The sequence below is a fragment of the Babylonia areolata genome, chromosome 2, assembly GCF_041734735.1.
Source record: "Babylonia areolata isolate BAREFJ2019XMU chromosome 2, ASM4173473v1, whole genome shotgun sequence".
Lineage (NCBI taxonomy): Eukaryota > Metazoa > Mollusca > Gastropoda > Neogastropoda > Buccinidae > Babylonia > Babylonia areolata.
The window spans coordinates 42,746,288-42,758,787 of NC_134877.1; the positions used below are offsets into that span (position 1 = coordinate 42,746,288).

The 12,500-nt window shown below is 45.7% G+C and overlaps 1 protein-coding gene across 1 annotated transcript in view; it reads right to left on the reverse strand.

Annotated features, from left to right (window-relative positions):
• The window catches only part of LOC143301523 (rhotekin-2-like), an 82,030-nt gene extending 70,937 nt beyond the window's left edge, over positions 1 to 11,093 (reverse strand). The window contains exon 1 of the mRNA XM_076615908.1: positions 10,673 to 11,093. Within this exon, the coding sequence (XP_076472023.1) occupies positions 10,673 to 10,708 (36 nt within the window). The 5' untranslated portion in view covers positions 10,709 to 11,093. The remainder of the gene's footprint in view (positions 1 to 10,672) is intronic.
• Between the last annotated feature and the right edge of the window lie 1,407 nt (positions 11,094 to 12,500).

The following is a 12,500-nucleotide window of genomic DNA, read 5'->3' on the forward strand; positions in this document are numbered from 1 at the left end:
CCTTGAAATATCGTATACTGCTTCTGTATGATTATTACTGACGTAAACCAAAAACGTAATCGCAATATATCACTTGAATCACGTCTTCGTCCGTCCCCTGTGCACACACTTGTTGAGAGACCTACACGATGCGAACATGTCCGGAACGGAAAGAGGTCGCGCCACTACTGTCTGCAGTGCAATCAGACAATTCGAAACACTCATTTTGTGAACAACGCCAGGACAATCGCTTTACCACTCCCTGACTCACCAACTCCCCCGCCTCAACCGCCCCCCCCCCCCCCCCTCTCTCTCTCTCTCTCTCTCTCTCACCTCCGACCCTCGCTCTTTGCCCTTCCTGCAACGTTGATGGTGTTTATGACGGTGTAAATGTCAAGTTTCAGTTGGCCCGGTAGCAGGGCATTCCCCCTTCCTCTCCCCTCTCCCATCCCACCTATTCCTTTACTTTCTACATCCCTGTTGCAACGACTCACAGGCATGGGTTTTAAGGCAATGCTCCCTCCCCTCCACCACCATCACCCTTCCTCCCCCAATGACCCAACCTCCTTCTCCATCACCTTACCTCCATTTCCTCTGTCACTTCCGCCTCCTCCTCTTCTCACTTCACACTGCTCCCACTGTGTCAATAGCGACAAAGCCAGTTCGGTATGTCTATGTTGGCGCATCCCTGCTTGCAACTGAATGTTTAGAACCTGCTGCAAACTGCCTGACTCTAAAGTGACAGTGGAACGACAGAGCGATGCGCGCAGAACTTGACTCAATGATGAGCTGAAGCAGCTGTTTTTGTTGTTGCTGCTTCTGATGAACTCGCGCGCGCTAGCACGCACGCACGCACACACTACAAAAAAACAAAAACAAAACAAAAAACAGACAAAATAAACAAAACAAACTAGCTGGCAGAAACAGTAATGATGACTCATTCATATTGACTGGTTTCGTTCTGGCACGCTTCAGCATTTGAATGATGTAATATTCCGTTGTCTGGAACTGAATCTGTCTGTATACATGTCCATCTGTCTTTTAGTCTCTGCCTCTGTCTGTCTGTCTGTCTGTCTTCTGTCTGTATACATGTCCATCTGTCCTTTAGTCTCTGCCTCTGTCTGTCTGTCTGTCTGTCTGTCTGTCTGTCTCTCTCTCTCTCTCTCTCTCTCTCACGAAAAAGGAGAAAAATAACAACCACACTGAAAACCGCTTAAATGCCACTAACAGACTGGCACCTTCGTTAAGTGGACACCCCCACCTTCTCCGTCCCTGCCCGACCCTCATCTCACCTCTCAACCTTCATCTGCGACAATCTCTCAGTACTGTTGCAATGACCTGCCAGGCATCCCCCCACCAACCCCAACCCCAACATCCCGCGGCTGTAAATAGTGCGCATACAGTGTAGAATTTCTCGCCGCGTCCGCTCGAGCAGTTGGTGCATATTTTTCCCACGACTCCGTTGTTTTGTTGGTAAGAGCTCCGCGACAAATACGCGAGGGATTGTTCAGCCAAAGTATCCGGTGGTTCGTGAATATTATGAGTGTCGAAAATACGTCAAGAGTGTCACTTTGCGGGACTAATGAATTTATTGTAGTCTGCTGTCAAGTTTCTGTTTCCTTCCTCTGTGTGTATGTCTCTCTTTTTCTCTGAGTCTTCTCTGTCCCTTTTTCTCCCACGCGCACAAACACACACACACACACACACACACACACACACAGTGCGTTTTCACGAATCCACACACAAAACATGTACACGATACATTACACACACACACACACACACACACCCTCACGCACACCCATACCCACCAAACCTTTCACAATTTCAGTAAGTACCTAAGCACCAACAACACCCTCTCCATCCTCTAAAAAGAAAAAAATGAACTCCTTCCTACATTCACCCACCGACCTCCTCTGAATGTTTTACATATTGTCCCCATCCAGTCCCCCATCTCCTCCAACACCAACACCACCACATGCAAAAACCACCACAAATTACACCATTCTAAAAACAAATGCAGCCGAGCTGCTCGCAAACTAGCCTGCGTGAAAGTCCATTACCCTTCATATCCCTTTGCTTAAATCCCCTACTCCATTCCTTCACTCTCCCTACCTATACCTACTCCACCCCCACTTAATTAAGCCCTATTGAAACCCTCGACTCATGTAAACATTAACATGTAAACAAGCAAATAAACAGACTCTCGTAACACAACCAAACTACATGCCATGGTCTTGGTTATACGGCAATGTTAAAAAGTCCAACCACCAACACACACACACACACACACACACGTTTACACACACAGAGATAGCAACTGAAGAAGGAATCTTTCCTACGGAACCACAGCCAATTACATATGATCTTCAAAAAAGAAATAAGCACCCACACCACCACAGCCAAGTATTTCAAGCCTGAATTCTAACAAGTCGTCGTGGGCGTCCGTGTTGGCACTGAGTGTATGGCTTAGCCACCAAGGGAGCAAGAGGCGGTGACTAGGGGAGCGGTGAGCATCTTGCCAATACAGCAACAGCAGCAGCAACAACTACAGCAGCAGCAGCATTAGCATCCTTGGTGGCCGGTCGGTCTGGCAATGTCGTCGCCGCCAAAACCGTTCAACACACGACGACTTCTTCCTCCCACAGTCCGGAGCCAAATCAATCAATGGCCTGCAGAGTTCTGTCTCTGCTTCTCTCTCTCTCTCTCCCTGTGTGTGTGTGTGTGTGTGTGTGTGTGTGTGTGTGTGTGTGTGTGTGTCTCTCTCTCTCGCTTGCTCGATCTCCTTCTCTCTCTCTCGCAGGATCACAGCATTTTATCGTTCCATTCAATTCGTTGTTAGCATAGTTCTTGCATGCTAATCAATGGCTGTATGCACTTCATAACAATCGATTTGCTTTTTCTCCTTCGCGCAAAGACTCACGTGTGGATGATGCAGTTCATTACTCGAGGGTTTCGGTCACATCTGTGGAGCGATCAATAACCGCCAATACTCTCCTTTTCCAGGTGATATGCGTTTGTTTGCTGACGCTGTCTGATGAACTGCATGCTTGAATACATGTACCCACTCCAACATGTCCCCACCCCAAGTCAGTATATTATGAAGTCCCTGTGTTGATGGATTCCAACAGTTATACCTCTATAATTATCCCAATACATCATGATCCCCTATCTGTGTGATAAAGTCACCAGGTAACAGCACCCTTGTGTCTCAGCACAACTGTATCTACAAAATAACTGTACAGATAGATAGATAGATAGATAGATAGATAGATAGATAGACAGACAGATAAGAGCTCTTCATCATAATTATGTCCCAATGCAGAAGTCTCGCCGGCTATGTCTCAGCCAGTGTGATATGTACTAAACAGGCCTAACATTTGTTACTGAATACAACTCACTGGTCCTAACAAAACATGAGCCAGAATAAAATTAATCAGTTTAATGTGTCCCATCCATGATATATGCCTGCACAAATATATCCCTATTGGGCACATGATCATGATGACGACGACGAAAAAAGAGGCATACCAGAGCTCTGACACGTCACGTCGACTTAATGGCCACTGTCACTCTGTTTAGGACCCTTTCGCCAAGTACAGATGATTCAACACAACAGAAGACACAGATTTTCACTGAGAGATTCATGTACTTTGATGCCTAATCAGGGAACAGGAACACGCCATTCTGAAACCAGGAAACATAACAATAGTTTTATACAAACAGGACGCTTGCGTTGAGTTATGTATGTGATTATCGACAAGCTGCATACATGCCCTTCTCTTCTTTCTCGGACACTACGTTCTGTTGCCTTGTTCAGCAGTCGTTTCCTTATACTAAACTGGTCTTTTCGAAAAGCTGGCTGACACCGACTTTCAAACCTGGGTCTTCTGTGTTCGATCTTATTATATAAATGTATGCCCGTGTTCTTCTTCAGATTAGTGTAATCAAAATTACCTGAACAGCCGAATCCATCTAACCGACAAAGAAGCTGATGGTCTGTCTTACCTTCATTATATTCATATTCAAAGAAATACTACTTCTGTTTGTGTCACCGGGCTTGGCAACTGAGTGTTTTACTGTGCGCTTTACAAACCGGTAAAGTTTTAAGTGTCAACAACACATTTGTTATTGTTTTGCATTGTCTTGTCATTCTTTTTCGGGTTTTTTCTTTTCTTTGTCACAACAAACTTACTTCTCTGTGTGAAATTCGAGCCGCCCTCAACCAAGAAAGCGTTTAACCACAAAACATCCCCACCAGAATTTTCTTCTTTTTCTCTTTCTGTAAGAGTATTTGTTTTACTTTCACCGGAGGCAAAATAGATATTTGAAGGTGTACACCCTTAGCTCTAATAACGTCAAACCTGTTATAATTATTAATATTTGAAAGGCTGGGTTTGGCAAGACGCATCCTGGTATACCACAACTGACCAATAAATGCCATACTGTAAATGCCGGGCAGTACAAGTCCCAACACAAACAGGTCAAACCCGGAAGTTAAGCAAACTACAGCAGGGTCAAAAGCTGACAAGTCTACAGTCACGAGGTCTGGGTGACAACGGCTTCTCCAAGAGAATAGCCAACAAGCCGTGGTTTACACTGGATATCAGTTATTCAATATTTCTCCCCAAACCCACTATATAGGCACCTACCAACAAGCCTCTCTTCTCTCTCACCAGCTCTCTTTGACCGGCTCTCTCTGACCAGCTGTCTCACCAGCTCTCTCTTCCGCTCTTCATTGTCTCTCCCGGCGCCTGCACCCGACACACTAACGTGTGTTGGGACTGCTAGCCACTGGAAGAGCTAGACACGACTCTTGTTTGCACAGCAGGTATGGATCTTTAACATAGCCTCCATATTCTAGGGAGTAGTCTTCTTAAGTTAGAGATACCCAGGATGTTGCTGCTATGGAAATGAATAGGATGTTGTTAATTAGTGTTTTTAAGTTAGAGATACACAGGATGTTGCTGCTATGGAAATGTATAGAATGTTGTTAATTTAGAATGTTTATTTTCAATAAATTCATTTGTGTGTTAACTACAAATGAATGAGATGCTAGACATTTTAATTACTGCCTTTGTCTGTATTCAGCAAATTTATATCTTGCTTCTCTGTGTGACTGAAGGTTTGAAGAGTATGTTCGCACACCTTCACTGTATCATGTCAGGATAGTGATGACGTTCTTCTCGTCTCACTCTGTCTCTCCACCTGGTGCTCTATGTCGTTTTAATCTATAAATTAATGTCGTTGCCTACCAGGTAGAAGTTAACTGAAGAACAAAGCTTCCTTCTTTACAACAACCAATCTCTCACACTGTTATAGGGATAAATCCACGACATCCTATCCTGCGATAGTCGGTGGAGATAAACGTCGTGTGATCATAAACACGCGAACTTTTCGTCGTGTGATATTACCATCAAAGTGGATTTTTCTACAGACGTTTGCCAGAGATAACCCTTTGGTTGCCGCGGGCTCTTTTACCTATGCTAAGTGCCTAGTGCACACGGGACCGCTTTGTTTATTATCTAAACAGAAAGACACGCACCCAGACCAGCACTCAGGTTCTAGAGGGGGGCGGTGAGGGTATACATGTAAATCTCGGTTCGTAAAGGACCTGAACCCGTCGTCACACGCTTCCCAGTCGAACAAATTAACACTATGCCACCTCTCCACGATCATACAGAACTGAAGTCTGTGGATTAATAACACGCGAGAGTACTGAAATGAAAAGCAAGAGGAATTCTCTCTCTCTCTCTCTCTCTCTCTCTCTCTCTCTCTCTTCCCCTGTTGCATGCGACATTTTAAACGATGGTGGTTTAGGATTTCTTCTATCATCATAATATTCCCTAATCCTCTACACACATACACAGATATACACCATCTCTTGTGAGCTAGTCGCAGAGACACTGAGACATGGACGCACATGCGCAGGCAGGCAGGCAGGCACGCAGGCAGGCAGGCACACACACACACACACACACACACACACACACACACACACACACACACACACACACACACGCACGCACACACCGTCTGGTCTCTTTCCTAGAGAAAACCGAACAAAAGTCTAAACGAGACAGCAGAAATAAAGACAAAAGAAAACACCACACACACACACACACACACACACACACACGCACGCACGCACGCACGCACGCACGCACACGCACACACAAACACGCCCCACCACTTCAAACCAGATAGCTTATCGCAGACCTTCCAGGCAGCACTGGTCCGGTCCAGGTAAGCCCTCTTGAAGAGGTAACCCAGCGGAAAGCTCAGCCTCTAGCCCTGGAGCTTCTGATTCCCATCAGACCCGCTGACCCTGATTTAAGGTCACAGCCGCCTGGAGCCCCATAGCCACTGCTACTACCCCGTACTCCCCCTCTCTTCCAACGACCCATAGCGACTTCCACTCTTTTTATTATCTTCCACTTTTCCAGTTTTACAAAACTGACACTGAACAGCAAGGTGAAGCACCAAAATGGACTCAAAGGGTCGTAGGATTGATGTAGGATCATTGGTGGACTCAATAACATCGCCATTGTCAGTGCTTCCAATGATTCCTTCTCCCCTATCGTTCTGGTGATCCGCAATAAAAATACGCAGCAGCAGCAGCAACAACAACAACAACAACAACAACAACAACGCTTCCTCTGTGAATGCCGAAGTGAAGGCCACTCACAGAGAAGACTCAATGAAGGACGTTCATTAACTGTAGTTCCACCGCTGATATGGTAAAAACTGATAAAAGACACTAATCTGTTAACTCCAAAATACATGCACGCGTGAAATCGCCCGCGCATACACAAACTCACACACATGCGCGGGCGCAAACACACACACACACTTACTCCTCCCCCTCCATTCTCTCTTCCCCCCACACACAGCCAGCCTGACACGTGGCCAACTACCACAAATAGAGGAATGATTCATGCCACGTGTACAGCGTCCCTGGAGGAAAAAAAAAGAAATCGAACAACAACAAAAAAAAAAAAAAAAAAAAGCAAAAACTTCCTCTCTGCAAGATGTTCCACTGCCTTCAACAATGAATGCATGACGGTTTCCACGCACGACTAGACAATACACCCCCCCTTTTTTTTTTCCTTTCCCTTTTTCTTGGATTGATCGCCACGGTCCACGCAACACCTGAGAACGACACAATAACCAGCGCGCGCGCTCTTTTCTCCATCACTCTTTCCCTGTCTGTCTGTCTATCTCTGTGTGTGTGTGTGTGTGTGTGTGTGTGTGTGTGTGTGTGTGACTTTGGTGAATGAAAGAGTGATTGGGAAGGCTGCTTGCTCTAGCGAAATACTGACTCTTGTATTATCAAGTATATCGATCAGTATGTGACATCGTCCGTTCCCGGCATCTCTCTCTCTCTCTCTCTCTCTCTCTCTCTGTCTGTCTTTCTGGCGAATGAATGGGTGGCGTGGGGAAGGCTGCTTGCTCTAGCGAGATATTGAATCTTGCATTCAGTTATCAAGTATATCGATCAGTAGGTGACATCGCTCGTTGCCGGCATCTCTCTCTCTCTCTCTCTCTCTCTCTCTCGTGTATCTCTTGTCTCTGTGTGCGTGCTAGACGCGTGTGCGTGCGACATGAATGCGTGAGCGCGTACTAGTACGTGTGCATAAGCGTACATGTTTGTGTGTTCGTGGCCTCCGTCCGTTCCGATCTGCTTGTCTGTCTGTCCGCGCACACGCGCATGCACCTGCTAGTGCGCGCGTGTATTGACGTTTATAACATGAGCGGACTGAAGTCCGAGTCAAGATCACGCATGCCCAGATGAATGTGTGTGTGTTTGCTGTTGTTTCGCCGCTGCAACAGCAGCAGCAGGTTCTGTTGCCGGGAGAAAGAAGACGAGAAGTAAATGGCACTATCTCTTCTCCATCGCCCGTGTGCCACTGACGACAGAGTGTACACTAACAAAATCGATACCCGCTGCTGAGTGCTGTGAGAGGGCAGCATTACTGATCCGAATGGACCAGCAAGTTGGACTTCCAAGCGAGGGGTACCGAACAGCTATGGTTCAAACCTTCCCGGCTGAATTAAACACTGAAGGATGGAGATTGGTCAGACTAGACCAAGTCTAGATTAGACACTGATCGACTGGGGTTTTAACCCCTTTCGTGTCTACACGCAAAGGGGAAATAAAACAACGCAAATAAAAGGGGGAAAAAAAACCCGTTTAAGAATCCCGTATTCTATATGTCAAGTTTTTGTTGGTGGTTTATCGATGGAAACCAGACCGAAAAAAACCAGCTGGCGCTACTGAAAACGGCGTATGGTTGCCTAGCCGATAATGAAAGAAAGGAAGGCAAGTAAAAGAAAGAATGAAAGGTCTTGGCATGGGTGAAAAATACAATGCCTATGGATAAACCCATACACATCATTAGAATTATAAATCATCAACACCAATAGTTCGCCTGCTCCAAAGACAAGAATAATGTCTTCGCAAGCTCCAAAGACAAGAATAATGTCTTTCTACAAAATAAATATTTCAAAATGAAGACACGCCCAGTCTTTAGTAAGTCGTCAAATAGCAGCCCAAAATGAATACAGTGTCATCAATATATTCACTTAACTCCCTGTGAATTTCAATCAAACTCTGGTTTGCAAAACATGACGCTTTCCAGAATGAAACGATCACCGAATTTTCTTTTCAGTTTTTGCGGCAAGTAAGACACCATAGAAACCCGGCCACGCTCCAAGATCAATATCTGCTGACCTCCCCTCTCGGTGACCTGGTCATGGAACACACAATCAGCTCCAGGCAAAGGCCCTCCATCAGCAGATATCTGTCGGATGGGTGGGGCTGCCGGAATCCGAACTGGGAGTTTCCCCACACACAGAGAATTTTAACGACGATTCTTCTTCGTGACAACAGATGAGGTCTGTCCGATGCCACACTTAACGACTCTGACTGAAAAGTCTTGTCTGCCGACATGAAAAGCTCAACGACTAAAAGCACACACATTATACATGTAGTATGCATGCATGGAGGGGGTGTGGAGGGGGAGGCGAGGCGGGGGGGTTGGGGGCGGGGGGCTTTCTATGAATGGTAACGCACCATCCTTTCGAAATTGGTGGCGCGCGCGCACACACACACACACACACACACACACACACACACTTTGTAAGGTCACACACATACACACACCGTGACACACACACACACTTTGATTTAGTCAGGTCACACACACACACACACACACACACACACACACACACACAAACGCACGCACGCACGCACACACGCACGCGCACACACACCCTCGCGCGTGTGCGCGTTTGCTGACTGGAAAATACTACATACAGAAAAAAAAAAGATTTTATATTACTATCAGGACATGCATAGTTATGGAGACTTCAGTGCAAAGATTGCGCGCATGTTTTCTTTTTGGTTCTTTTGTTGTGCCTCACTGCACTGGGTGCATCGGATAACCTGAGACTTTGATAATCACAGTTTGTCCAAACCCGGAACAAACCGTCAAGTCTGCAGAACACAGAGGTTTTGATAAGAATACTGTTTTCTGTAAACAATTACTACAATGACTGGGAAGGGCCTCAAACACATCGCACTGACGTGAGATTAAGACAGACAGACAAAGAGGCCGCCGGCACTCGTCAAAACGGTAGACAGACAAGTAAACAAACAGACAAACACATATTTATACAAAATAAGCCCATCTTTGGATAAATTAGACCAACTGGTCTAAAAACCGGAGGCGTCAGACATTACAGAATTAACCAATATGTAAATTTTGCTACAACAAAGGTTCACAACTCAAGCTACCTGTACAAGTAAACAGTTTTTACAAACTGACTTGGTGGTCTCTGAATGGGCGAAAGTCACCGTAAATCTACTGTGCATTGTTCAATATTCAAGTTCACAGCTAATAAAATCGGAGGTTACAGGAAAAGGCGAATGGGAAAAAGAGAGAGAGCTAGAGAGTGAGAGAGACGCACTGCACGCACACAAACGCGCGCGCGCGCACGCGCACACACACACACACACACACACACACAGAGTAAGAATGACTGTTTCGTGTTGTCTATGAGAGACCTGAGATATGACTGTTTCGTGTTGTCTATGAGAGGCCGGAGATAATTTTACATGGAGACTGACCGGCGGGTTTTGACAACTAATTTCCTGCTATAAAGTTGGTTTTCAGGCTGGAGACTGGACAGACAGACATGCAGACAGGCGAAGTATGATAGAGGCAGAAACAGAGAGATAGAAAGACTGACATGAGACAGACAGAGAGCTCATCTGCGCGAGCCCCTCATCTATCCACACACACACACACACACACATACACACACACACACACACACACACACGTACACGCACGCAAGCACGAACGCGCGCACACACACACACACACACACACACACAAATATATACAGATATAGATATGATACATATTATATAGGCAGAGAGAGAGTAGATGGATAGATGGGCAGATATACAGCACGTATATACACACATATATACACACAGTGAGTGACAAAAGACAAACACACGCACCCATTCACATGTACACAAACGCGCGCGCACGCGCGCACACACACTCTGAGTGACAGAAGAAAGACCGACAGACACTGAAAGATAAAATATATAACGCGGACAGACTGACAAACAACAACAGAGACAGAAAGTGGCCCGAGTAACCATCATACATACCATCGTGAAAATAATATCCTTCGGCAACGAAAACATCACGGCATCAGTGTCGTGGGCAGCAAGAAAGATCGAGTACGCTGACGAAATTTCAACCGACCTCCACGGATTTGACAACTTCTCAAACTTCGCACACCCAAACAATCCACTGTCCTTCGGGGGAAGAAACAGTCGACACTGAACAGTTTCAATTTTGTTCTTTCGTCACAGTTTACAAACTGTTCGTTTCGTTCTTCAAATCACTCAAAACAAGAAAACAAGCAACTAAGCAGTCCACTTTCTGCACTTTCATGTAAACAACTGTATGTTCTTCTCAACAACGCATGGGACGTTTATAAATCCAGCCAAGCTCAAAACATCGAAGTGAACATTCAAGCGTCGATTTGAATGGTCCAACCAACTCGCAGTCACACCCCCTTTTTTTCCCCTCTTGTTAGTTAGTAGTAGTCCCCACTTCTGCCATCAATCCTACACAACTTCTGGCATCGCCGCTTGTCACTTCTTTGTTCTCTCTCCGTCGCTTCAACAGCAGCAGCAGCAGAACTTTCACACACGCGCGCGCACGCACTCAACGAGCCGAGACCACGTGCTGTGTTGTGCTGTGCTGTGCTGTGCTCTGTGGGTGTGTGTGTGTGTCGTGGTGCATCATCAGGCCACGCTGGAAGTTAGTTAGTGCACAGTAGCAGCAGCAGCAGCTACGGTTCAGCTGTGATAGTGGTGGGAGTGACCTAGCACAGACGAACTAACGGCTTTTATTTCAAACTGACTGCGTTGAGTTGTGCAGAATCTGGTGGCAAAAGTTTTTGCAGGGTGGAGGAGGGGCCAGTGAGGGTGAGAAAGGGCGGGGGGGGGGGGGGGGGGGGGGAGAAGCAGTGGTAGGGAAGAGGGAGAGAAGGAAAGATAAACAAACAGTGTCTGGGGCAGGTCAAAGAAAAAAAGGGAGGACGAGGGGGTCGGGGGGGTGGGGGTGGGGCTTCAGAGAACGAAAGAGAGAGCGAGCCGCAATTCTACTACAGATACGATTTATACATATCCAATAAAATGTATCTACGTTACAAGATCCTCGATTAGATTCATCTTTGCGATATTAGTACTGGTTTTACGTCTACTTTTGCTCTCTACTCATGCAGTTAAAAACAAGCAAACAAAAAAATGTCTCATACAAAAACCGTGAACCGCAAAATATAACATATGGCCAGTGTACATGTATATATACACACAAAAATAAGACCTGTTCTTCACGTGACACCACATCAGATTACAAATGTTAAGTGTTACAATATCTAGTTTTTGTTTTGTTTTTGTTTTTTCAAGCCGATTGGGGAAACTGGAAAACTCATATTTTAAATGAAAATCTCGTCAGTTTGGCTATTTCTTCTTCCTCTGCGTTCGTGGGCTGCAATTATAACGTTCACTATATATATATATATATATATATATATATATATATATATATATATATGACATGTGCACGAGTGGGCTTTTACGTGTATGACCGTTTTTACCCCGCCATGTAGGCAGCCATACTCCGCTTTCGAGTATGTGCATGCTGGGTATGTTCTTGTGTCCATAACCCACCGAACGCTGACATGGATTACAGGATCTTTAACTGACGTATTTGATCTTCTGCTTGCGTATAAACACGAAGGGGGTTCAGGCACTAGCAGGTCTGCACATATGTTGACCTGGGAGATCGTAAAAATCTCCACCCTTTACCCACCAGGCGCCATCACCGTGATTCGAACCAAGAACCATCAGATTGAAAGTCCAACGCTTTAACCACTATCCGGGCTATTGGTCTGGCCCTTTCAACAAACACTCGATAGCGCAA